The following is a 22,783-nucleotide window of genomic DNA, read 5'->3' on the forward strand; positions in this document are numbered from 1 at the left end:
AGTGAATTCAACAATTTTTTGTTGGTTTTTAGTTATTTAATTTTTTATTTTATTTTATTCAAATTTATTTTAACTTTCATTTCAAATTAACAATATTGAAAAATAGAAAATGAAATTTGTTCTTTAAAAAAATAATAATTTCTTTTGATGTGAAGTTATGAAATCAAATAGCAATTGAAAGAAGAGTTTTCATTTACATATATAAATTTGTAAAAAACGGAATGTATATCATTAAACAGAACAAGAAACATAATTGTTAAAAACAATCAACTTGTAAGGACATGAGTGACTCAAAAAATCATAAAATGAAGACAAATAAAAGTCAAAACATATCAAATAAACTTTCAAAAAGAAAAAAAATAAAAAGAACTCTCAATTAACGCTTTGATGATGAAAATAAAATAAACTTAAATTTAATTTTTCATTGAAAACAAAAATGCTTCATGAAAACGTGCTGTTCATTCGATATAACATTTCTTCAATGAAATAATATATTTCGCAAAACAATCATGAAATCCTTTGGAAGTTTATTATCATCGCATTCGAAGATTTGGGCCTCTTTGCAACACTTCATAATTGAAATTGAAGAACGTTCTTTCAAAGTCGTCTTTTGGCTTTGTTGGAATTGTTCCTTTCATCATCCAAAAACGCTCGAGATTTCTGCCTTGAGGAAATGTTTCCACAAGATCTCGTATTCCTGTCTCTTCCAACAAATCTTCGAGTCTGCAATAGAGCAGCGTTCCTGTGTCATCTTGCTTCTGCACTTCCTCTTCATCTTCTGTGAAATCCAACAGTTCGAATTCTGTTCCTTCGTATAGTTCCCCTCCTGAAGTTATTGAACGTGGAATGCACTTTTCAACCTCCAAATTGGAGATTCCATCCCAGTTTCTCTCGAAACTGTTCCTGAACATGTACTTTTCTTGTGTTGTTTTATTTTTCATCTGTCTTATTTCTTCGTTGGTAGGTCCCACCAACTCAAGTCGAATCTTGCGCGATGGAAGAGAGAAGATGATGGCAGCTTCGCGAATCTGAACAATTCCACATATGAGCAGCTGCGGAGAGCAAGGCGACAAGTCTGCCATCCACTCCAGAAACCTTGTCATATAGCCAGTCTCAAACGCATATGGCAGCTCTTTCACAGTGTTCACAAGAACAATAGCCACAGCTTCGCATATCATTATTGGCACAGACTCCAAAGACGACGGATAGAAATGCTTGTTCTCTGAATAGCCAACTGAATCAGCGGCGCACACTGGAAAGTGGAATGAGAGTTTGGATACAAGAAACCCGAAAAATGGACGGATGATAATTTCATCTGCACAGCTCTTGTTTGAATTAATTGCAAACAAAATACAACTTATGTTGTGATTGAGGCGATACGCTGTCATTGAATAATGAAGTTGCTGAGAACGCTGACTGATTGCATCATTGTTAAGTTGTGTGAACACATCATAGCCATACCCAAAGTTGAAATTATAAATGAATCGAGTATGTGTCACGAACCTTACTGAAAGAGCATCAAAATAACGTTCAAATGCCATTTCGTAATCACTTGCTGTCTGGCAATTCTCAAGGGATGGTTCAAAAGCAGTAATCCCAAGATCGTTTGGAAATGAAAGAAATTTTTTATTAAAACTCAACTTATCGTCTTCTGAATTGCACGGCAATTCTGATGACGATTGTGCAAGCAATGAATCATTCAACTTGGCTTCTGCCATCTCATTCTCGATCAAGTGGAGGTCAGACACAATCTGCTCTTCAACAGAAGACAAACAACGAATAAGCATGAAATTCGGAAGCAATTGAAAAAGTTGTTCAATGCAGCTGCAAGCTAAACTGTTGAACCGATTCAACGGAAAACTTTAAGAGAAAAAAAGAGTTGTGAAAAAAATGTGTTATTATCCAAAAAATGAAAATTCAAATAAATCACAAAAGCAAAAATTTATTTCTCTTCTTTCCGAAGTCATCAGCCACACTTCTTAAGACGATTCAGTCGATCAAATAGCGTTGTTAATATATTTTCTGGAATCTCTTGACAACCTCCGCTGTCGCGTTGAACACCTGTGAAGATAAGAAGATAAAGGCAAAACGAATGTTTTCAACAAATAAACACAAAAATCACACACAGAAGCAGAGCTGGAAGAACACAAATAAAAAATAAAAAGCATAAAATAAAAATAAAAAAATTTCACTTGTCTTTTCCCCAAAACATACAAAACAATTTTAAGAAACTAGCCAGTGACAAAAGAGTTTCCTGAACTTGCTTCATGTTTTCGGTTGTGTCACATGCTGTCAAAGGGATGCTCCTCTTGTAAGCATCACAACTTTCAATATTTGCAATTGCATCAGCGTAGGAACAGTCTTGATCTTCGTCTCCTGCTTTCGCTTTTTCATCTTCTATTTTTTCATTGATTTTATTTGATAAAATTTCAGACTTTCTTTTTCTTTTCTTCTTTGCTGCTTCCTTTTCCAGTTCTTCTTTCTTCTTTTTTTCTTCCCTCTCTGCAATTGCTTTTTCTTTTAATTCTTTTGTTTTCTGAGACAGATACTCCTCTTCAGCTCCATCTGGCAGCTCCAACCCTTCTGACAGCAACATAAGCATTCTCTTTGGAACAAGTGTCGAATATCCACCATAGTTAATAGAGAAAATAATTCGAGCTGCTTCAAGCCGAATATTCAGAGGGAGGCGAACGTGTTTCTCATTGCTGCTGTCTCCATAACACTGTTCTTTGGCTGTTGACGAAGAAGAAGAAGAAAGAAAAGATTTACCCGATTTATCATCTTCAATAATTATCAAATCTTCTTCTCCTTTTGGCGTCTCGATTTTTTGATTCTTCTGTTTTCGTTTTGAGTCTGTGATTTTTTTGCTGTTTTTCTTTGTTTGAGTTGCTGTCTTCTTCTTTGATTGTGTTTCCCTTGTCTTCTTTCTTCGAGCCATTTTACCTTCGTAGTCATTTGAAAAGTATTTTGAAATAAATTCTTCCTCGTTGCATGCCTTGTGAAAATTGAAGAAGTCTGGACGTTCTTTTGCATTCTTCTCATGAAGCAGGTTTCTTTTTCGCAATCCCAACGCAATTTCAAGAACAGCATATAGAAAGTCGAGACTTCTCAGTTCCCTCGAAACATAGTTGCTAAGCTTCATTGTCAAATGCTTCAGCTTTGTCATGCAGTGCAATATTGCACAAAGAGTGAAATGCAGGCAATCAATCGAATCACATTGAACTAAAAGGCTTTTGACACCATCAAAATATCCCTGCTCAATCATCAATTTGAACTCTCCCTTTTCTGCCAATCTGGCAAAGTGAAATAGTATTTTCCCAAAAACACTCAAAGTTTCATCATTTTCAGATGCTTGGATCTGTTTGACAATTGCAGGTATAGCCTTTCCATCATTTATAATGTCGTGGAGAAGAGGCGATGTTGAATAATATGAAACTCCAACAGTCCTTCTTGTATTTAGCCAGCTATGGAATTCATATCGTTCTCTGGCATTAGTCGAGACTTTTTTTTGCTTTAAAGCGCAAAAGCTGTTAGAATATGATTCTGGATTTAAAATAATCTCTAAAATCGATGCAAAAACTCTCGTCTCTTCTTCGTTATTTGTGAAATTGAAAACTTTGCTGCATGCTTTTGCCAAAGAGTGCAAAATGTTTGCAGGGACCACATCCATTTTCCCTTTGTATTTCATGATAATGTCTTTAATTTCATTTGAACTTTCGGGTAAATTCTGATGTTTAGTCAATGTTGTTCCTCTGCCAAAAAATAAAAGTAATTTCAATTAAAAAAGCGCGCAAACGTCAATTTGTTTGTCAATTCCTCCAATCTGTCAATAGCTGTTGAAAAAAGAAAAAATGGAAATCAATGTGAGAAGTACAATCATTGCCAACATTTGCTTTTCTCTTCATTCATTTTTTTGTTCTGTTGCATTCAAATTCAAACAGTGTGTAAATAAGCAATTTTTGAAAGAAATGTTAAAATAAAGGCAAATTGCGAATAACCCACATGAAAATTAGTATTAATGAAACAACAATCAACAAATGAATTTCTATAAACCCCTGCAGCCAATTTTACAGCTTTCTCTTTGCTTAAACTTGATTCTAAAAAAGCCATTAATACAAATATTTTGCTTATGGGATATGGAATTTTTTGTATTTTGAAAAAACAATTAAAAAAATGAAACATATTGAATGAATATAAAAACAACAATATTATGAAGTGTTGAGAATAAATTTTTGATTTTTTTTTATAAAACATGATTGAAGCTAATTCTTTTTCAACAAAGAGAAACGATAAAGAGTTTGTGTCAAACATTATAAGCTAAATATTTATCAAAACAAAAAATTTTGCAATCGAATAAATGCTTGAAACAAAAAGAATATATATTTGTCAAAAATCTTGTGTGAAGAAACTTTCATAATAGGCGGACACTTTCCTTATTCAAATTGGGCTTCCAATGGGATACCAATCAGTTTGCGGTACAGATAGAGGTATCGAAGGAAACCGAGCTGATGAAAGAGTGCAAGAAATGGAGGAGGATTGCCCATCACAACAGAATTGGGCAATTGAATATTATAGGGGAACACGAATTTTTCATATTTTTTGTTATAAACGAATTCTATATAGTATAAGAATCATATATTAATTAATTAAAATTTGAGATCATCTAATTTTTATGATAAATAATAATCAAAAATTCATAATATTTATGGGATAGATCAATAAATTATCATGTTATTTTTGTGTGCTAACCCTAAAAAGAAGAACGGGAACAAACCCTAGAACCAAAACCAATCTATTAATGTGGAGATTATTTTAGAATTTTAACCCAAATAATTAAAAATAATACTGTGTCAGATCAAAATGTTTTGTTTGAAAAAAAGAAATTTTTATGATTGATGATCTCAAATTTTAATTAATTTCTAAATGATTCTTAAACAATACAATCAAAACCGGATATAATCACATCGGTTTTTGCACAACTTTTTGTGACTATATCCGATTGTGATTACACACGATGATGCTTGACACAGAAAAAAACAAACATTCGTTAATTAATTAATTTATTAAGGGTCAATTTTTTTATTTTTGAAAATTCAACACAACCGTACGTTTTTCACTCGTGAAAACAGTTTTTATCATGAATACGCATTATTTTGACTTATTTGACCACATTTTTGAAAAAGTGAAAAATTGAAATTTTTGATCAAAAAATCGATTTTTCATTGAAAAAAGCACCCATAATAATAAAAAATGTGATTATAAATATTTCGCCCTGTGAATATATGCGATGAAAAATGAATGAAAAATAGGCCAAAAATGTCGGTGCATCGAAAAATGTGACAATATACTAACTTGATTATATTCGACGTGATTATATCCGGTTTTGACTGTATTATTTCCGTTTATTATAAAGATTTTGAAAAATTCGTGTTCACCTATCATCTCCTTTTGCCCAGAATTGTTTCGATAAAGAAGTTTGCCTCGATGATAGGGAAACTGAATGCAACCAGATTCGTGAATCAAGAAGCCTCTCTGAATTTGTCACAACTGTTCAAACTCCTAAATGAAGCTTTGAGTCTGAGCGGATGGAAAGGAAAAATGCGCGTGAATGCATCGATAACAAATTGCCTCAGGAAGTGGAGCGAAAGGCTGAAAGAGAACCAACCAAGGAGATTGAATCCAGTGTTTCGACCAGAAGCAATTCTATCGACAGATGCATCAGTGTTTGCCATTGGAGCAACACTAAAAGTCAACAATCAGATGATGGACTTTCACAAACGTCTTCCACCTCCAGTCATAAACCAAAGTTCAAATTACAGAGAGTTGTTTGCGATAAATCAAGCCATCGCGCATTTCACAAATTCCATTCGAAATCAAGAAATAAGAAATCTGCTTATTCAATCAGACAACACAACAGCAGTTTACAATCTGAATCGATGGGGAGCGGGTCCGAATCTCAGAAACCTTCTGAAGAAAATATGGAATCAAATCCAAGCGCTGAAAGTGGTTGTGAAAGCTCAACATATTCCCGGAGAGAGAAATGTCAGAGCAGATGGCCTATCGAGATTGGCAAAAGGAGGAGATTACGAAGTCGAACAAGAAGCACTCGAAGAGATCACCAATCAGCTTCAGATGCGCATCACACTCGATGCCTTCGCAGCAAAAGAAAACATTAAATCAACGAGATGGTGCAGATCAGGAAGCAATTTAAGTCAAGACGGGTTACAAATTTCTTGGAGAAACGAGACAGTTCTTGCACATCCACCAGTTCCCTTGATTCCAGCAGTGATCCAAAAAGCAGCGATGGAGAAAGCTCGAGTTCTTCTTCTTCTTCCAGATTGGAAGGGTCATATATGTGAACCTCTACTGAACAACACAAATTACATCTCTTGGACATGGAGGAGAACGGAGGAGACCATCAAGGAAAAAAGATGGATGAAGATAATGAACACAACGCTTCCTCCAGGAAGACTGAGGATCTGCCTAATCAATCCATAACAGAAAAGGGAGAATTGTGGTGGAACGAGATTCTGGCATCAAGAAGTATGTCACGTGAACTGGCCGAAGAGTGCAAAAACAGTGTCGCTTGTGCAACATGGATGGGATACACTCATGGTTTCGCACATTTCAAAGACGGATGGGATCAGTTGAAATTCAAAGACGTCCCTTCAAAATTTCAGATTTGGCAGAAAAGATGCTTGGATGTGTTTGTCGCCTTGAAAAACAGCGGAATGAAAGCTTCTTCATTGAGAATTGTCAGATCGGCAATTTCCTTCCTAACATCAGTATTATACGGAAAATCACTGAAAGAGAACACCTTGATTTCAATCCTGTTAAGATCATTCAGGAGATCTGAATGCAGAAAGAAAAAGAGACAAAGACGATATGTGGAACCCTCAACAGCTATTCACGTATATAGAAACGATTGGAAAGAACGAAAATTTGTCATTCTCACAGCTAACGAGGAAAACAATTTGTTTGTGCATGATGTTCTCTGCGTGCCGCTTCACAGAACTGGAAAGAATTAATCTCAAGGAATCAGAAATAGATAAACAATCAATTAACCTAAATACATCACTGAAAACTGGACTTGAAAGAAGCAACATTGTCATCCCATTCCTCGACAATAAAAGTTTGATATGACCAGCAACAGCCGTTTATGATCTCTGGGATCGAGTGAAAATTCACAATCCAACTTCCAATAAACAGTTTCTGAGCTCTTCAACATTTGATCCGATGAAGGCCCGGGCAATTCGAAAAGCAACCAGTGAAATGATGAAAGACGCAAGAATCCCTTCGAACTACAGCCCATACACATTGAAACATGCCTCCATATCAGCCTTAACAATGGCAGGAACTCCAGTCGAACAGGTGGCAAAATTTGCAAGATAATCCCCCAGAAGCAGCACAGTGATAAAACATTATTTCAAATCAAACATATCAAACAAGATGGCCCAGATGATTTCATCGAATCAGGAGACAAAGAAAGCAATTCAACAGCCTTCCACGGTTCCGCCATCCACATCCACACCAGACGAAAAGGATTCCATTATTCCCATCAATCAACAATCACGTTTGCCAGAAGGCCATGAAACAAAGAAAGCAAGAGAAGAGATCTCACAACCAGACTTTATTGAAGAACCAGAGATAGTTGGTCTCAATCTATCCACGAAAAGCACTGAAATACCACGAACAATTTAAACGAGAAAGACGAAAATGAAATTATAGAAGAAAAGTGCATCCAGTTTATTATTCGAACAAGATCACAGAGACAAAAAGAAAAGATGGAAAGAGAAAACTCGGATAGTAATCCATAACGCCCAATTACTACAAACTCTCAGATCGAAGAGAAGAAAGTGAATGAATGTTTTCTTGTAAATTAAAAATGCTTGCGTTTTGATTGAAAAAGAAAATATGAAATTCACTTTCTTCTCTTCACCAACCGCGTTTTCACTCCCACCCTGTTAATTTGGCTAAAAACAAGTTCCAAATGCAATACCAACCCAAAACCCATTTTGAAACTTATTTCACCTTTTTCTCTTCAAGCGCAATTTGTATTTTCACGAACATTTTCCTCGCTTCACTTTTTTAAACTAGATTCGCTTGGGTGACTGAACATGAAGTGATACTCTCATATTGAAGAGAAGAAAGTGAATTTCATATTTTCTTTTTCAAAAAAATTCAAAATGATTTCTTTGAAAAATTTCGGACTTTATAAGTTTCACTATTCCCCTTTTTTCTCATTTCAAACATTTTTTTTGAAAAAACACAATTTTCAATTTGAATAAGAATTTGTTTTGAAAATTAATGAGAGAAAATAAAAAAATTTTTATTTCAAAATAAATTGATCTATGCAAATTAAATTGATAATTCATTGTGTTTGTTTGAAAATTTGAATTACAAAAAAATCAATCATGATAAATTTTCACTTTGGATTCTTGAAAAGATCTTTTTTTCACTTATGTTTTATGAAAAAAGACAATAACAAAGACTCCACATTAATATTTTATTTTGACAAAATTTGACACAAATTCACATATATTCTGAAAATCATGTTTAAAGCAAAAACAGTTAAATGAGAAAAACAAAGGAAAAAAATTAAAAAAGTCAAAAATCACACAAAATAACAATAAATGTTTTTCGTAAAATGACGTCACAATTCATAACGCTAGGCACAGAATATTCGCTGAACATCCAGCAAAGTCTTTGATTTGGGTTTTTAAAAAAAATTAAACTGAAGCTGATTAAATAGTTCATATTTTTTTAGAAAAAATCTGAATCAGAAAATTGTTAATAATCACATGGAAAATGATTCATTGTATATATTTCGATTATTGCTTTTTTTTATCCTCTCAGTTATTTTTTGTATTTTTCATTAAAAAAAAAAAAAAAAAAGAGAGAGAGAGAGAGAGAGATAGAGAGATAGAGATAGAGATAGAGATAGAGAGATAGATAGATAGATAGAGAGAGAGAGAGAGATAAAGAAATCTGATAAAACAAAAACAATGAGTGTTTTTATATAAAAGAGAAGATATCAAACATTCGTTATTAATAACTTTTAATATGTTAACAATTGATATTTTTTGCTTATAATATTATTTTATTTATAAAAGGATTTGTTATGAAAAAAAATACAAACAATTAACACATAACCCATACAAACTTTTTTTTGTTCCTGAATTGTATTTTAATGTTTGGTGGCTTTGATGAAGGTTCTCCGAGAAGAGAAGGAGATGATGGAAAAAGCAGAGATGATGGAAGAAGAAGGCCCTTGGATAATATGTCTGTAATTCCTGTTTCAGCCAAAATGCTTATGAATGCGGAAAAAGAAGCTCCAAAGGGAATGTATTATTTAGACAAAGTTGAATTAAGTACAGTATGCAAACTAATTTTTAATTTCCACTTTTTCAGAAATTTCATTTTTTCGTTACATTTTATTTTACAAAATTTTATGAAATTTGAATGTTTTGTTCACTGAAGGTTGAACTTGTTGGATTAATCCTCGAAGCAACACCTGACAGAAACGCAATGAATTATAAAATAGATGACGGTTCAAACTGTATTGATGTGAAGTATTGGATGGTGACTTCCTCGGCCGAAGATTCTCCTTATAGAGAAGGAATGTACGTACGTGTTTGCGGACAGTTAAAAGAATCTGAGGAGGGGAGAGAAGTTATTGCTTTTCAGATTCATCCAGTAAAGGATTTTAATGAACTTACATTTCATCATTTGGCTGTCATCCAATCATTTCTGATAAGGACAGGGCAACTTGCAACTGTTTGTTCTTTATTCCAAAACGCAATTGATCCCAAACATTTTATTTATCTTCTTTTTTTCACTAGACCACTCCTGCTTTTGTGTCAAATACACAAAATCAAACTTCTTCGTCAAACCTAACATCTCCTGCACACAGAATGTATTAAATCAACATTTTCTTGTTGTTATTTTTCTTCATTTTATAAACTTTTTTGCTTACATTTCATTTTCAACTTCAGTATACTTTATTATAGTGAAAAATCTTTTATTTTTTTATCTTCAAATGGGCTTTTGATCCGAAAGTACACTTTTTTTTCGAAGATATTTCAATGGCTGAATATGGAAAATTGGAATATTGGTGTGCAGTAACATTATTGAGCACGCTTGCATTTTTAATCAGAAACCTTTTTAACATGAAGGGAACAACGATATTCTGAAGATCCAAATCCATTTGAATGGTATCAAAGATACATTGCGTTAAAACCGATTATCAATGCAGAAATAAAAAAAGATGCTAATATCCTTCACATCGGATGCGGAACTTCGCGTTTGCATTTTTCATTTGAACTTCAAAAGTTTTTATTAAATTTTTATTTTCATTTTCTTTCAAAGGTGTTGGAGAGGAAATGTATGCAGATGGATATCAACACATTGTGAACACTGATTTTTCCCCAAAAGCTATCGAGATTATGAAAGCTAAAGTTTCGGATAAGCCTGGGCTTCAATGTATTTTTTTTAATTTTTAACAAAAATTTCTGAATATACTTTTAAACAATTTTGAAAAGACGCGGTTGAGGATGTACTAGATCTGCTAGAGCAGCCAGAATCCCAATATGATGCTGTTATTGGAAAAGGATGCTTTGATAGCATTTTATGCACCGAAACTTCTTTCAAAAATGCACAAAATATGTTGGCAGGAGTTGCAAAGTTTGAAATTTTGAAGCAGTTTAATTATATTTTATGACTCTCGTTATAGAGTGTTAAAACCAGGAGGTGTATATGTTGAAATTTCTTACAAAGGCAGAGAAGATGGTTATCCTTATTTTCAAACACCAGAACTGTATGCCTTTTTTAATCATTACAAGCGTTGCTATGACTTCGTTATTATTTCATTTTCCTCGAATTCATGAACTAGACCTTGGAAAGCGAAAATGCAGACCATAATAAGGCCAAAAAGAGGAATGACTTTTTCAACTTCTTCTTCAGCATCTTCATCTTCTTCGCAGCAGCGTGCTCCTTCTGTGGATGACGGAGAGGTTCATTACATATACATATGTAAGAAACATTCCGCAAAAGAAGAAGATGATCAATCAGAACAGTGATTGTATTTTGGCTGAAATATCTTTTTTTGAAACCAAAGTCATTATTTATTCTATTTTTAATAATCGTACATTTGTCTAACTTTTATCTTGATTTTCATTGACAACCACAAATATTTTTTGTTGTTTTATGAAGAGAAGATGTTTATTTTTTTTGTTCCGAAAAACTTATTCCAGCTTGAAAATTCCATAAAAAAAAAAAGCAATTCAAAAATAATTCTAAAATCAACTGGAGGTGAAAATTTATCCTGTAAATCAAATCAATAAATATGATGCATCCATTCTCGTTCTCATTCCTTCATGTTTGCATTGCCTCTGGATGATGATGATTATTATTATATATAACCATTGATCAAGAGTTCTTTTCAACATGGGCAAAGTGGACACTAACATAAATTTTTCTGACATACAGTTTTCCACTTTTGATAAAGCTTTATTTGGAACTCTTTTCGCGATGTCAAAAGTATGCATACATTTTTGACGCATGATGTGAACATTTTTTGATGATTTTATATTTTAGGGAGAAAAAGACTATGCAGGGGAAACTTGGTTCACTTATGCTCCATTAATTTTTGAGATACTTCAATGTGTCGGCTTGCCAGTTCAAGAAATTAGTTGTTGGCCAATGGGCCCAACGAAAGATGTTATAATGACTGCATTTGATTTTATGGATTTCCAGTTTTTTGTTGAATCACCAGTAATGTCGTACATTCTATTTTCCGTTCTTTTTATTATTATCATGGGCTCAATCATAGTATTCTTTGCATTGATGATTGTGTTCAAGAATGGTGATTCTCGTGTTCCACTTCCACTCGTTCGTCTACTCCGTGTTATCACAAATGCTTCTGTTACATGGGGCTACCAACCAATGATCACCATTATATTTATGATTGTTGATTGCCATTGGGATTCTGGAGTTGGCATGTGTGATGCATTTCCTGAGATTGAATGTTGGAAAGGGGCTCAAGCTGTCTTCAATGTACTTTCTCTGTTCACATTAGCGTCATTTTTGCCTTTCACTCAATTCATCATTTTATTTTTATATGAATTTGATTGTAAGCATGATGTCCTTCTCGCTGCACATTCCGGTCGCTATGAGTTTGTTGAAATGCTCACTAAATGTATACTAACTGCTCAGTCACAATGGCTTTCACGTTATTACGAAGTTCGCATCCTCTTTTGTATTGTGGGGTTCACATTCTTGATGTTCTACATCATGTGGATGCAACCATACCATTCTCTCCACACGAATGTATTTGCCTCTGGGCAGTATGGATGGTCTGTCACAACCTCCTTTTATGCGTGGATCTCCATCTTCGTGGAAGGCTCAGGGCTGCTGGTGATTACGCTTTTCTGGGTGACGTATGTGATATCGACAGTCTTCCTCACATTCATCATCTGCCTGTATGCGCGGCAGATCTATCTCTCTCGCTGTGCTCTCACTTACGATTTCCGCATCCCTGTCAAAACGAACATCAAGTTTGTGGACGAGGAGCGCCCCACGTTTGCGCGGATCCGGCGGGCGAAGCGGACGCAGCTGCGCGGGTTTGTGTTTGAGTGCGACGAAGGCGAGGAAGAGAAGAAGCAGGAGCTGTGGCTGAGGGAGCGGAGGATGCGGTACGAGGCGCGGGACGCCGAGCGAAAGGAGAAGAAGAAGAAAGACGAGGAGAAAGAGAAGGAGCGGCTGCGGCTGGAGCAAGAGCGCATGACCACTCGCCGCTCGTCGATGCTGACTGCATCTGCTTCTTTCTCATCGCGCTGGTCGGCTTCTTCTTCGGCAGGCGCATTCACCGATGACAGGCTTTTGCAACAGCAGCAACAACGGCAGCAGCAACAACAGAGAACCCCTCTGTCAGCTGTAGCGCCGTTCCTGAGCGAGCCCAGTGCATCCCTTCAGAGTGTGCACAACCCGCAGCTTGCGGACACTGCTCCTCTGATGATGCGCCAGTCGTCGTCTCAGACGCGTCTTCCTCCGCATCTGGCTTCTCAAGGCTTTCAGCAGGCTTCACAGCAGGTTTCACAGCAAGTTCCATTGCAGCAACAGCCTCCGCTTTCGTTGTTGTCTTCGAATTCTCAAACTGACCATTCGTATTCAGCCACTCCGCTGCACAATCCTGTGTCTCCGATTGCTCTTTCTCTTCAGCCACATCCGGCGCAGTCACAAGCGCTTATCCCGTCGCGTCTTACAACATCAATCACAGCAGCCGACTCCATCTCGTCGATCAGCACAGACGCGTCCACATGCACCTCTTCCTCGGCTTCCCCAACACCATCGCCGTTTCCGTATGATCTTTTGCATCAGAACCAAAGTCTGAATCAGAATCAGCAGCAGGAGAATCAACAAAGCCAACAGAACACACAATCACAAACATCGCTGATATCACAGCAGGTCAGGTCAGCTGCGCAGCACATGCGGATGCAGCTGAGTGGAGAGGATGCGAGTGAAAGCGATGAAACTTTTGGAATGGGAAGTGGAATGGCAACAGGAACAGGAACAGGATCGAATGAAGGAAATCGCACTGTGTCGTTTGCGAATGCGGCGCATGCAGTGGCTGAAGGGCTGAGTGCGATGTCAGGTGCGAATGGAAATGGAGGTATAAACAGCAGCACAAACGCAAATAATATCAGAACGCAGATGGGGAGGCGAGCAAGACACACGCAGATTGTGCAGCTGACGCCGCCGTATTTCATTCCAAAGCTGAAATCGGCCTCGCAGGTCGACCAGGCAGTGAGGTTTCTGTGGGATCCTGAGGTGAGGAGGAGGAAGGAGTACGTGGCGTATGCGGACTACATCTTTTGCCAGAACATTCAGAAGTTTCCGCGGCATCCTGCGCTGCGTGTGCACTATGGCTTGTTTCTGTGTCTGTATCGGAAGGACTGGGAAGGCGGAATGCAGCAGATGGGGATCGCGCACAAGATCGGGGCGACGATAGACACGCGATGGCCGATGTACTACATGGTGAAGGTGTATGAGCAGAACAACGCCGGGGCAGATCTGAAGTCGGCGAACGTGCTGTCGCTTTTCCGGTACAAGAACCATCTCTCGCAGGCGGAGCAGAACCACCGCGAGGCGAAGGAGAAGCTGATGAGCGTACTGAACATCCTCGCCCAGAGTGACGATGACGATGTGACGTCTTTGTCACTTCTGCTGGACGAGCTGATTGACAATGAGAAGGCAGCAGACATGCACTACAGGGCTTTGTTGGAGAGCCATCCATTCTCCATTCCAGTGCTGAGGGGCTATGCGAACCTGATGACGGACATATTCAGAAGAGATGCAGAGGCGGAGCTGCTGTATCAGAAGGCGAATGACATTGAGCAGGAGATGCTGAAGCAGACGGCGAAACAAGGGAGGATGAGGAGTTCAGATGCAAAAAGGGAGAGTAACAAGGAGAAAGAAAAGGAGAAAGGGAAAGAGAATGAAGAAGCGAGAAAAGGTAGTTCTGATGCGAAGGATCGAGTAGGATCGCCTTCCACTGCATCTGCACAGACATCCACAGCATCCACATCTTCTTCATCTACAGCAACTGGAGGAAGCAATTCCGCTTCTTCATCAGCCGGTCCGCAGGCCAACACAAGCGAGTCTGTCCGGATGAAGCTGCTGAGAAACAAGATCGGAGCACGAAAGGGAAACACGCTGCAGTCTGCTTCTTCGTCTGGCGGAAGCGAAGACTCAGGGGAGCATCACCAGGACCCGTGGTTCTTTGTGCTGAAGTACACACTCCCGTTCACTGTGCTTGTGTTTCTGATGCTGCTGGCGATCACATTTGTGTTTGGGAACAAGCACTCACAGGACACGCAGAACCAGCTGCTGGAGCTTGGAGAGCTTGCCCGGGCAGCCACGTACACGACAGAGCTGGCGTCGTATTCGAAGCTGTTTGAGGCGCATTACTTTGGCAGAGCTTCGTTGGACCCGCTGTATTACCCGAACATCCGCCAGGTGAAAGCGAAGATTGCGTCGCTTGCGTCGCAGCTGCACACGATGGTGGTTGGCTGGCTTGCTCCGAAGGCTCCTGCGATTGCGGGAGATGAAGGGAATACAGCAATATCATCAATGTCATTATCAGCATCATTGTCATCAGCAGCAGGAGAATTGGCATTGAAAGGGAAAAGGAGTGAGAAAGAGATAGGGAGAACAAGAATTCCAATGAAATCTCTATCATCAATCAATTCCAATTCCAATTTCAAATACAATAACAAAGACTATACCAGATTCAATGCCAATTCCAATGCGAATCCACAGAATGATCTTCGAGCCGAGACGAGTGAGTGGAGTGGGGCAGCACCAGGGAGCCAGACATACACAGCTCTGAAGGAGAAAGTGTCGTGGGACATCCACACAGTTGACCACATTTCTGTGGATTGTGTGCACAACAGCGATTCTTCGCTGACGCTGGCGCAGCAGTGGATGGTGAGGGAGTCGTTTATCAATGCGATCATCAGATACATCACAGACCTGACGACGCTGTGTGAGCTGAGCAAAGACAGGGCGACGAGTGTTAGTGGGAGTGGGAGTGAAAGTGAGGTGATGATGATGAAAGGGGTGAATGAAGAAGTAAATAAAGAAGTGAATAATGAAACGAATGAGGAGGTGAATGAAGGATTGGATGAGAAGAACAAAGAGAACGATGCAGAAATCACTGAAATCACTGAAATGGCAGAGAAAATGGATAAAATCAGGGAAATTGTGGACAATTCATTCAACGACACTTCGTTTGATCTGTTCGAATTTCCTTCCTTTGAAGAAATTCAATCAGATGACAACTTTAAAAAGTACTTGACGAAAATAACACGTTCGAAAAGGAGTCCAAAAATGAGGTTTGCTGATAATCCTTCACATGCACATCATCCACGAGCGAAGAAGACAAGCAAACATTATCATAAATTGGATTCTTCTCCTTCTTCTTCCATTTCATCTCCTTCTTCATCATCTTCCTCCTCCTCCTCCTCCTCTTCAACTTCATTTTCACCTTCAAACACAGCCACTTCATCCACTTCATATTCAGATCGATTTACAATTCCACTTCAAATGAATGATCAACCGCTCAATTCACTTCAATCTCAATCATCGTTATCAACATTATCATCTTCTCCTTCTCCTTCCTCCTCCTCTTCTTCCTCTCCACTCCACACAAATTCCTATCTCTCCAACATATATCTCTCTTCTTCTTCCTCTCCATCCCCCCACCACCCCAACCTCGACTCCTCTCTGAGCGACAGCGTTGTTGCCGACATTGTCACAGACACCGCCACAAACGGTCCCACATCGCTTCTGCAGCGCTTCAAAGAGGAGATTGTGGATGTGATGAACAAGCACATGAACTCGAACCGGGCGACGCTTGTGTGTGCGATTGTGTGCGGGTTCTTCGGGTTTATGTTTATGGTGGTGTTTATTGTGGTTGTTTATGTGCTGCTGATGCGGCTGAACAGGCAGCGGAATTCGGCTCTATTTTTCTTCCTGGCGATGCGAAGGGATGTGCTGAAGGGGATTCAGAGGAGGCTGAACATCACAGAGGATGTGGAGAAGGGGATGGAAGAGGTGGAGAAGGAGGAAGGAGAAGATGAAGGAGAAGATGAAAGGGAAGAAGGAGAAAGTGAAGAAGAATTTGAGTGGAGAGGGAAAAAGGAGAAGAAGTCGGGGAGAAACGGAGGGAAGAGGAATAAGCAGCATCAAAAGCACAAGAGGAAGGGGAAGAAAGGAGGAAGAGAAGGAGAAGGAGAAGAAGAGGAGGAGGAAGGAGAAGAGGGAGAAGGAAGAAGAAGAGAAGGAAGAGGAAAGAAGGAGTCGAATGCGATGAGCAAGCTGAAGAAGACGGTGCGAATTAGTGCGCTTGCAAAGACAGCACTGGGAAGGCAGCTGCTGTCAGTGATGTCAAACAAAGAGGAGGAGGAGAAGGATGAAGAAGAAGAAGAAGATAATGAAGAGGAAGAGGAAGAGGAAGAAGGAGAGAAAGAGAAAGCTTCAAAGAATGACAATAGAAAAGACAGTTCTGATGCAAATAATTCGAAGGAAAAACAACAACATTCAAAACCGAATGTGACATGTTCACCTTCTCCTGCTCCTTCTCCTTCGCTCGCAAGCACCTCTTCTTCTTCGTCTTCCTCATCGTCTTCCTCTTCTTCCACTTCTTCTACACTTTCTTCTTCTTCTTCCTCTTCTTCTTCCTCTTCATCCTCTTCTTCTTCAAATGCAAATGATAAAATGCTTGAAGAGACGTCAAAATCTCACAAACAGACAAAACCCCCCAAACCACCTCAAACACCCAAGTCATCCAATCCCTCCAAGCAGAATAAGCAAATAAAGTCCATAAAGCCAATGAAACCAATCAAACAAATAAAGCCAATGAAACCAATGAAACCATCCAATGAGCCAAATGATTCAGATCTCCTTGATGCCCGTCCTCTGCTCACCACGCGCACAACACTCACGCTGGCGACACAAGCACTCGAAGTGCTGCCGGACAGCTCGGCTGCTGTGGCTGAGACACACATCTTCACTCCCCTGGCAGTGCCCTTGCCCACACGCCGGCGGAAGAAGAGGCATTTCCAGAATGCGGTGCCGAACTCGACGATCGGGATGATCATTGTGCTGTTTGTGATACTCACCATTGCGCTGCTGGTGGTGTCGGCGTCTGTGTCTGTGTTCACAATTGTGGTGCAGCCGTGGCCAGCGCGCGTGGGGCTGTCTGGGATGAGGGCGATTGCTGCACAGGAGATCCACTTTCTGACAACACAGGCGATGGTCCCGAACAAACAGAGGCTGCCGCTGAATGCGACGAGCGTGAGGGCGATGGCGGAGGAGATGGAGAGGGCGATGGAGGCGATGGAGGCGAGGGAAGGGGAGGTGAGGGGGAGCATGAAGAGGGCGTATCGGTCGTTGAGGCAGACGGAAAGGTTGATGGAAGAGGAAGAGGAAAAAGAAAAAGAAGAGGAGAAAAGAAGAGGAAGAGAAGGAAGTTATTTTGTTGATAACAATTCTGTTGAAAAAGAGAATGGATTGTTGGAAAACACACAAAATGAGAATATTTCCACAGACGCTTCACAAGCTATGGATATCAATTCAATCAATTCAATCACTTCATTACCATCTGAATCATCATCATCATCATCATCTTCTTCTTCTTCTTCTTCTTCTTCATTGTCGTCTTCTTCGTCTTGTTTTATTTCCACAGGCACCTCATCGGACACTTATCTTTCGTCTTTTCGTTCTTTGCCTTCAGACAATTCTGAAGACGATTCACATCCCATTTCACATTCCACTCCACACACTTCACTTACAAGTGAACAACAACAATCGCATTCTCTTTCTTCTCTTTCTTCTTCTCTTTCTTCCTCAACTTCTTCCTTTTCCTCTTCTTCCTCTTCCTCCTTCACCTCTTCCACCTCTGTCCCTTCCAACATTGTTGTTGAGCTGCGCACGACCGACGGCTGGAAAGGGCTGGAGCACATGTCGCCCGACCTGAGTGTGGTGATGGCGTCTTACAAGGCGATGGGGATGTATTTGAGGAACATCCACGAGCTCTGCCGCTTCGGCAAGGACAAAGGCCGAAAGAGCGCAGACTCTGTGCTGGACTCGGTGAACATTGTGGACAAAGACACGACGAGTGTGGAGGGGCTGTTTGCCGAGCTGTACAGGGCGTCCACGTGCTATCTGCTGGACAGCGCTGAGTGCAAAGAGAAGCCGAACAGGCTGCCCACGACGGCGGTGGACGAGGGTGTTCCTCTGTTTGGGATTGAGCTGCTGCTGCAGAGGGTGCTGAAGGCGGTGGAGGAGATCAGCAGCATCGGGGTGCAGGGCGGGGCGCCGTATGCGGTGGATGGAGGGCACCCGTCAGTGGTGATGGTCAACACGCTGCTGAGGGAGGATCTGAGGGACGGGCTGGAGAAGCTGACGCGGCAGCTGACGGAGCAGTCGGTGGGGACGATCAAGAGCCTGGAGGTGTGGATATTTGTGGTGTCGGCGGTGGATCTGGTGCTGATAGTGGCGGTGTTTTTCTACATCACGTTCCATGTGCAGTCGCAGCTGGACCATGTTGCGTTCAAGACGCAGCGGATTGAGGAGCTTGTGCCGATTGAGGAGACGATGGCGATCCGGTGGGCGAAGGCGTTCAATTTGGGGGAGCAGAAGCTGGATGTGAATCATCGGCTGCTTCTGGACAGTGCAGCGCAGCTGGTGGACGAGCTAATCAAAGGCGAGGACAAGGCAGTGAGGCAGGCGGTACCGAACATGCGGCAGCTGCTGCACGGGCATCTGAAGGCAGAGGAGAAGATCATTGTGGCTGTGCAGCACCCGCGGGGCCCGCTGCTGGTGAAGCGGATGAAGGAGTTTAATGCGAAGTTTGATGAGCTGATACGGTGCTACGACGACTCGCTGGATGTTACGGAGTCGATGTCTGCGCTGTTCAACTATTTCATCGATGTCCACATCATGGAAGACAACAAGATTCTCCACGAATTCCTGAAAGAAAAAAGAATGTGATTATTCAATGGTAAAATTTTTAGCATGTTTATAATTTATGATGAAACAAGATTTTGGATGTGTTTTATAAACATGATTGAGATAATTGATTAATTTTTTCACAATTATAATGTCCATTCCGAAGTTTTATGTGATTCTTTATTGTTGTTCTTATTCTTTTTTAAAATTTTTAGGGTGGACTTTTTGTTGGCACTTTTTTATTTATTGTTACAATTCTTTTGAAAAACAAATTATGACGAATCTATGATATTTTTTAATTCAATTTTGGCATGTGAAAAATAGTACAAAATGAAAAATTTTGCACTCATAATTATATATTTTTCGTGCTTCAACTGACATCATTTCACTTTCTAGCACACACAAAAAAAATTGAAGAAAACCTAATTTACCGTATTCATTGATAATATCGTTTCTAAATCGATAATTTAAAGTTTGAGGGAACAATTTTTGATAACATCAAATAATCAAATTCATTTATATCATACACTTATTCACAATACTCATTTGGATCAAATTGTCAAAATCGATAATTGTCTGTTCCTTGATCATTGTCATCATTTTCTTCTTTTTTTTCTTCACTCATCTTTTATTCTTGTCCTGAAAAAACCCTGTTCCATCTGTTCCCATCGATCGAGAACGGCGAGCTTTCGCGGCTGGTTGAACTTTCTGATCCGAATGTGGATGTTGTGTTTGTGTCATAAGAGGAGCTGTTGTACGACACGAAAGCCTATTTCAAAAAGCTTCTTGTTTCCAGGGCAGCGCAGCAGTCGTCTCTTCGCTCAGCGCCTTCGTCTTCTTCAACTGGAGCAGCACGCCGATCAACTTCGCCATTCCGGAGGCGGAGAAGCGACGAGAAGAAGGCAGCAGGAGATGATCAGCCATCATCTTCATCAGCGCCTGCGATTGACCCTTCGGATGCATCTGCTGTGGCAACATCATACACGTCGGTAGGAGCGATGGACGATATCGAGAGGCGGCTGGGGTGTATGAAAATCAAAAGAAGTCGTAACTGAGGGAGCAACAGACGCTTCGAATGATTTGTTGTGGCGCGGAGGGCGGTGCTGTATGGGGGTGTTGTGTGTGCGTACGATGTGGTGCTTTCGGTGATGCTTTTGGTTCCGCTGGTGGCGCTGCTTTCGTTCACTTGCAGCATCAGTGTGCACGAAGTCATTAAGCAAGCGATTTTTGCAGCGGAAGATGTTAGAAGCATTCCCAACAATCTTCGATTAATTTATCGGTGATAGCGCGGCTGGAGTCTCGATCGCCACAGTTGAGGCGTGTGGCGGTGAAGCTGGATGATGAAGTGATGAGACGAGGGGTCGCAGTGCGTGAAGTGGGGGAGATTGTGGAGAAAGGGCTGGAGGCGGTGGGGCTGAGGATGGAGGATGAAGATCCTTCGCTGGGAGCGATTGCGCTGACGGAGGTGGAGGAGTGAGAAGAAGAAGGAAAATGGATTAAGGAATTACATTGAAATAAAAAAGTGTGAAGAGACGAAAGGCGTAAGCTATTGTTCTTTGCGTTTACCGCAGTTTCACAATTCTTTATCCTTTCGGTTAGGGTTGTTTAGTCACATTGTTGAAATGGAAATTGAGATATGCTGCTGCCAATGAAGAACTCATCGTTTCCTCTTCCATTAGTTGCAGTGTTGCTATCAAAGAAACAGAAAGTGATGAATTTTATCCCGCTCATTTCGGGAAATGTCACTTCAGCAAAAATTCCAGCTCCGCCGCGTGTTGACGAATTTGTCAATTTGTTGTTTACAAACTGGCAATCATTAACCAAAAATTGATTTGGTTTGTTGCTTGGAGGTAAATTGAATGTGAGAGAACCAGCAGAATCACCACCGGAATTTGAAATACACTTGCATTTGAAAAAAAGGAATTGACTTGCTGAGGTTATATTATACACATTAAAATACCAACCAGTTCCAATAGTACCATATATTTTACAACCTTCAACTCTATTATCTGAAAATGAATAAACAGAAGATGATTTTTGACCATCAATACAAATTGCACCTCCGCGAGTAGCAGAACAGCTTGTGAAATTGGTTTTTGTAATATTATCATTTTGCAAACAGTAACTGTATAACGCTCCTCCACCATTTCCATTTGTTGAACAATTGTTAAATGAACACAACGTGATTGTGAGATTTGCGTTTGTACAAGAAACACAAAGCGCTCCACCATGACTTGAGCCACCATTTGAATCATTCCACTCACACCATTCGAATCAATGACTGTTCACACCAAAAAAATCCAATCTACCAGGTGATTTTCTTTGAGATTCAGATCCAATTTCCTTTACAGGGTCATATGGTGAAGAGTGTGTTTGGCTGAGGAAAGAGGTGTTGAAGACCGAGAGAGAAGAAGATGGGCTGTTGAGGTTGGTGAGGATGAAACAATTTATGTGATTATGAGAGCATTGGAAGAGAAAGAGAACGTTGTGAAAAGGATGGAAAAAAGGATAAAGAAGAAGAAGAAAAGGAATGCAAGTTAATAATCTGCTGCGCTTCATAAAGTGCACTTTTGAATTTATTTATATTTTAAATAATGAAATTGTTCAGGGTTTTTCAATTTCCCTTTATGAAGTTATTTAACCAAATTTAAGTCGCATCATCTGTGTTTTCTTCGATATAAACATGAAAATATTTGCGAAATTAATTTTCAACTCATAAACTTAGTTTTTCATATGTGTTTCATAACCTCAATTTGAAATATAATTGAAACATTTCCATTTCAAAATACAAAGATCAAATAATTTGAAAAATTGTATTAATTATTATTTAACAAGCAATACAAAAAGCATCAATAATAATTATTGAAAAAAAACCTTTTTTAGCTTAATCGCAATGGATTTCAACATTAATTTGTATATAAATAGACTTTATTTCAAATATATCCATTTTGCTTGTATTTAATTGGTTTATATAATATGTTGGATTTTTTAAAATTTCATCTTATGAAATAATTTGTTTGCTAATTTCATAAGATTTCAAAAAAGAAACATTGAAATAATTACAACTGATGTTTTCAAGCTGTTGCTTACCGATTCGATCAATGAACATATATTCTTGTTGCACACACTGAAAAATATAGGGTGATTTTTTTATCAGGACATTTTTTTTAATCCGGACATTTTTTTTTATTGGCGTTTCTCAATAAATAAAAACTGGAAATAGAAAAAGCATATTGAACCAGGCTTGAATACGCATTAAATGTTCATACAA

At 39.4% G+C, this 22,783-nt stretch overlaps 7 protein-coding genes across 7 annotated transcripts; 6 read left to right on the forward strand and 1 right to left on the reverse strand.

Moving 5' to 3' along the window:
• Window positions 1-74: 74 nt before the first annotated feature.
• MONOS_6256 (uncharacterized protein) lies at window positions 75-4,126 on the reverse strand. The gene is made up of 6 exons (XM_067876474.1): window positions 4,054-4,126; window positions 3,888-3,918; window positions 3,797-3,833; window positions 2,215-3,752; window positions 1,977-2,061; window positions 75-1,860 (listed from the first exon to the last, which is right to left on the reverse strand). The coding sequence occupies exons 1-6, from the start codon at window positions 4,108-4,110 to the stop codon at window positions 534-536; spliced, it is 3,075 nt and encodes a 1,024-aa protein (XP_067724243.1). The 5' UTR covers window positions 4,111-4,126; the 3' UTR covers window positions 75-533.
• A 1,358-nt stretch (window positions 4,127-5,484) lies between these two features.
• Window positions 5,485-6,498, forward strand: MONOS_6257 (uncharacterized protein; the record flags this gene model as incomplete). Its single annotated transcript, XM_067876475.1, has 1 exon — window positions 5,485-6,498. The coding sequence occupies one exon, from the start codon at window positions 5,485-5,487 to the stop codon at window positions 6,496-6,498; it is 1,014 nt and encodes a 337-aa protein (XP_067724244.1).
• Window positions 6,499-7,449: 951 nt separating this feature from the next.
• On the forward strand, window positions 7,450-7,701 carry MONOS_6258 (uncharacterized protein; the record flags this gene model as incomplete). Its single annotated transcript, XM_067876476.1, has 1 exon — window positions 7,450-7,701. The coding sequence occupies one exon, from the start codon at window positions 7,450-7,452 to the stop codon at window positions 7,699-7,701; it is 252 nt and encodes an 83-aa protein (XP_067724245.1).
• A 1,462-nt stretch (window positions 7,702-9,163) lies between these two features.
• Window positions 9,164-10,032, forward strand: MONOS_16752 (Replication protein A 32 kDa subunit). The gene is made up of 3 exons (XM_067869626.1): window positions 9,164-9,376; window positions 9,481-9,777; window positions 9,843-10,032. Exons 1-3 carry the CDS (start codon window positions 9,191-9,193, stop codon window positions 9,921-9,923), a joined length of 564 nt encoding a protein of 187 aa, XP_067724246.1. The 5' UTR covers window positions 9,164-9,190; the 3' UTR covers window positions 9,924-10,032.
• Window positions 10,033-10,071: 39 nt separating this feature from the next.
• Window positions 10,072-11,210, forward strand: MONOS_6259 (putative protein kinase domain protein). Its single transcript, XM_067876477.1, has 6 exons — window positions 10,072-10,114; window positions 10,176-10,303; window positions 10,369-10,482; window positions 10,542-10,683; window positions 10,733-10,816; window positions 10,892-11,210. Exons 1-6 carry the CDS (start codon window positions 10,086-10,088, stop codon window positions 11,076-11,078), a joined length of 684 nt encoding a protein of 227 aa, XP_067724247.1. The 5' UTR covers window positions 10,072-10,085; the 3' UTR covers window positions 11,079-11,210.
• Window positions 11,211-11,700: 490 nt separating this feature from the next.
• MONOS_16825 (uncharacterized protein) lies at window positions 11,701-19,938 on the forward strand (the record flags this gene model as incomplete). The annotated part of the gene is made up of 2 exons (XM_067869698.1): window positions 11,701-12,054; window positions 12,136-19,938. The coding sequence occupies 2 exons, from the start codon at window positions 11,701-11,703 to the stop codon at window positions 19,552-19,554; spliced, it is 7,773 nt and encodes a 2,590-aa protein (XP_067724248.1). The 3' UTR covers window positions 19,555-19,938.
• A 291-nt stretch (window positions 19,939-20,229) lies between these two features.
• On the forward strand, window positions 20,230-20,989 carry MONOS_6260 (uncharacterized protein; the record flags this gene model as incomplete). The annotated part of the gene is made up of 3 exons (XM_067876479.1): window positions 20,230-20,240; window positions 20,309-20,538; window positions 20,799-20,989. 3 exons carry the CDS (start codon window positions 20,230-20,232, stop codon window positions 20,987-20,989), a joined length of 432 nt encoding a protein of 143 aa, XP_067724249.1.
• Window positions 20,990-22,783: the final 1,794 nt, after the last annotated feature.

This window comes from Monocercomonoides exilis (genome assembly GCF_001643675.1).
Source record: "Monocercomonoides exilis strain PA203 chromosome Unknown scaffold34-1095894, whole genome shotgun sequence".
In the NCBI taxonomy this organism is placed as follows: Eukaryota; Preaxostyla; order Oxymonadida; family Polymastigidae; genus Monocercomonoides; species Monocercomonoides exilis.

What these genes read in the sequence shown, in the direction of transcription:
- MONOS_6256 (XM_067876474.1), bottom strand. Translation starts at nt 4,110, where the DNA reads ATGGCTTTTTTAGAATCAAGTTTAAGCAAAGAGAAAGCTGTAAAATTG. An exon ending in GAATTGACAAACAAATTGAC is followed by an intron (nt 3,753 to 3,796) that starts GTTTGCGCGCTT and finishes ATTTTTTGGCAG; the next exon opens with AGGAACAACATTGACTAAAC. An exon ending in CGACTGAATCGTCTTAAGAA is followed by an intron (nt 1,861 to 1,976) that starts GTGTGGCTGATG and finishes TTTCTCTTAAAG; the next exon opens with TTTTCCGTTGAATCGGTTCA.
- MONOS_6259 (XM_067876477.1), top strand. Translation starts at nt 10,086, where the DNA reads ATGGCTGAATATGGAAAATTGGAATATTG. An exon ending in TATGGAAAATTGGAATATTG is followed by an intron (nt 10,115 to 10,175) that starts GTGTGCAGTAAC and finishes TTTAACATGAAG; the next exon opens with GGAACAACGATATTCTGAAG. An exon ending in TATTTTCAAACACCAGAACT is followed by an intron (nt 10,817 to 10,891) that starts GTATGCCTTTTT and finishes TTCATGAACTAG; the next exon opens with ACCTTGGAAAGCGAAAATGC.
- MONOS_16752 (XM_067869626.1), top strand. Translation starts at nt 9,191, where the DNA reads ATGTTTGGTGGCTTTGATGAAGGTTCTCCGAGAAGAGAAGGAGATGAT. An exon ending in ACAAAGTTGAATTAAGTACA is followed by an intron (nt 9,377 to 9,480) that starts GTATGCAAACTA and finishes TGTTCACTGAAG; the next exon opens with GTTGAACTTGTTGGATTAAT. An exon ending in GGACAGGGCAACTTGCAACT is followed by an intron (nt 9,778 to 9,842) that starts GTTTGTTCTTTA and finishes TTTTTTCACTAG; the next exon opens with ACCACTCCTGCTTTTGTGTC.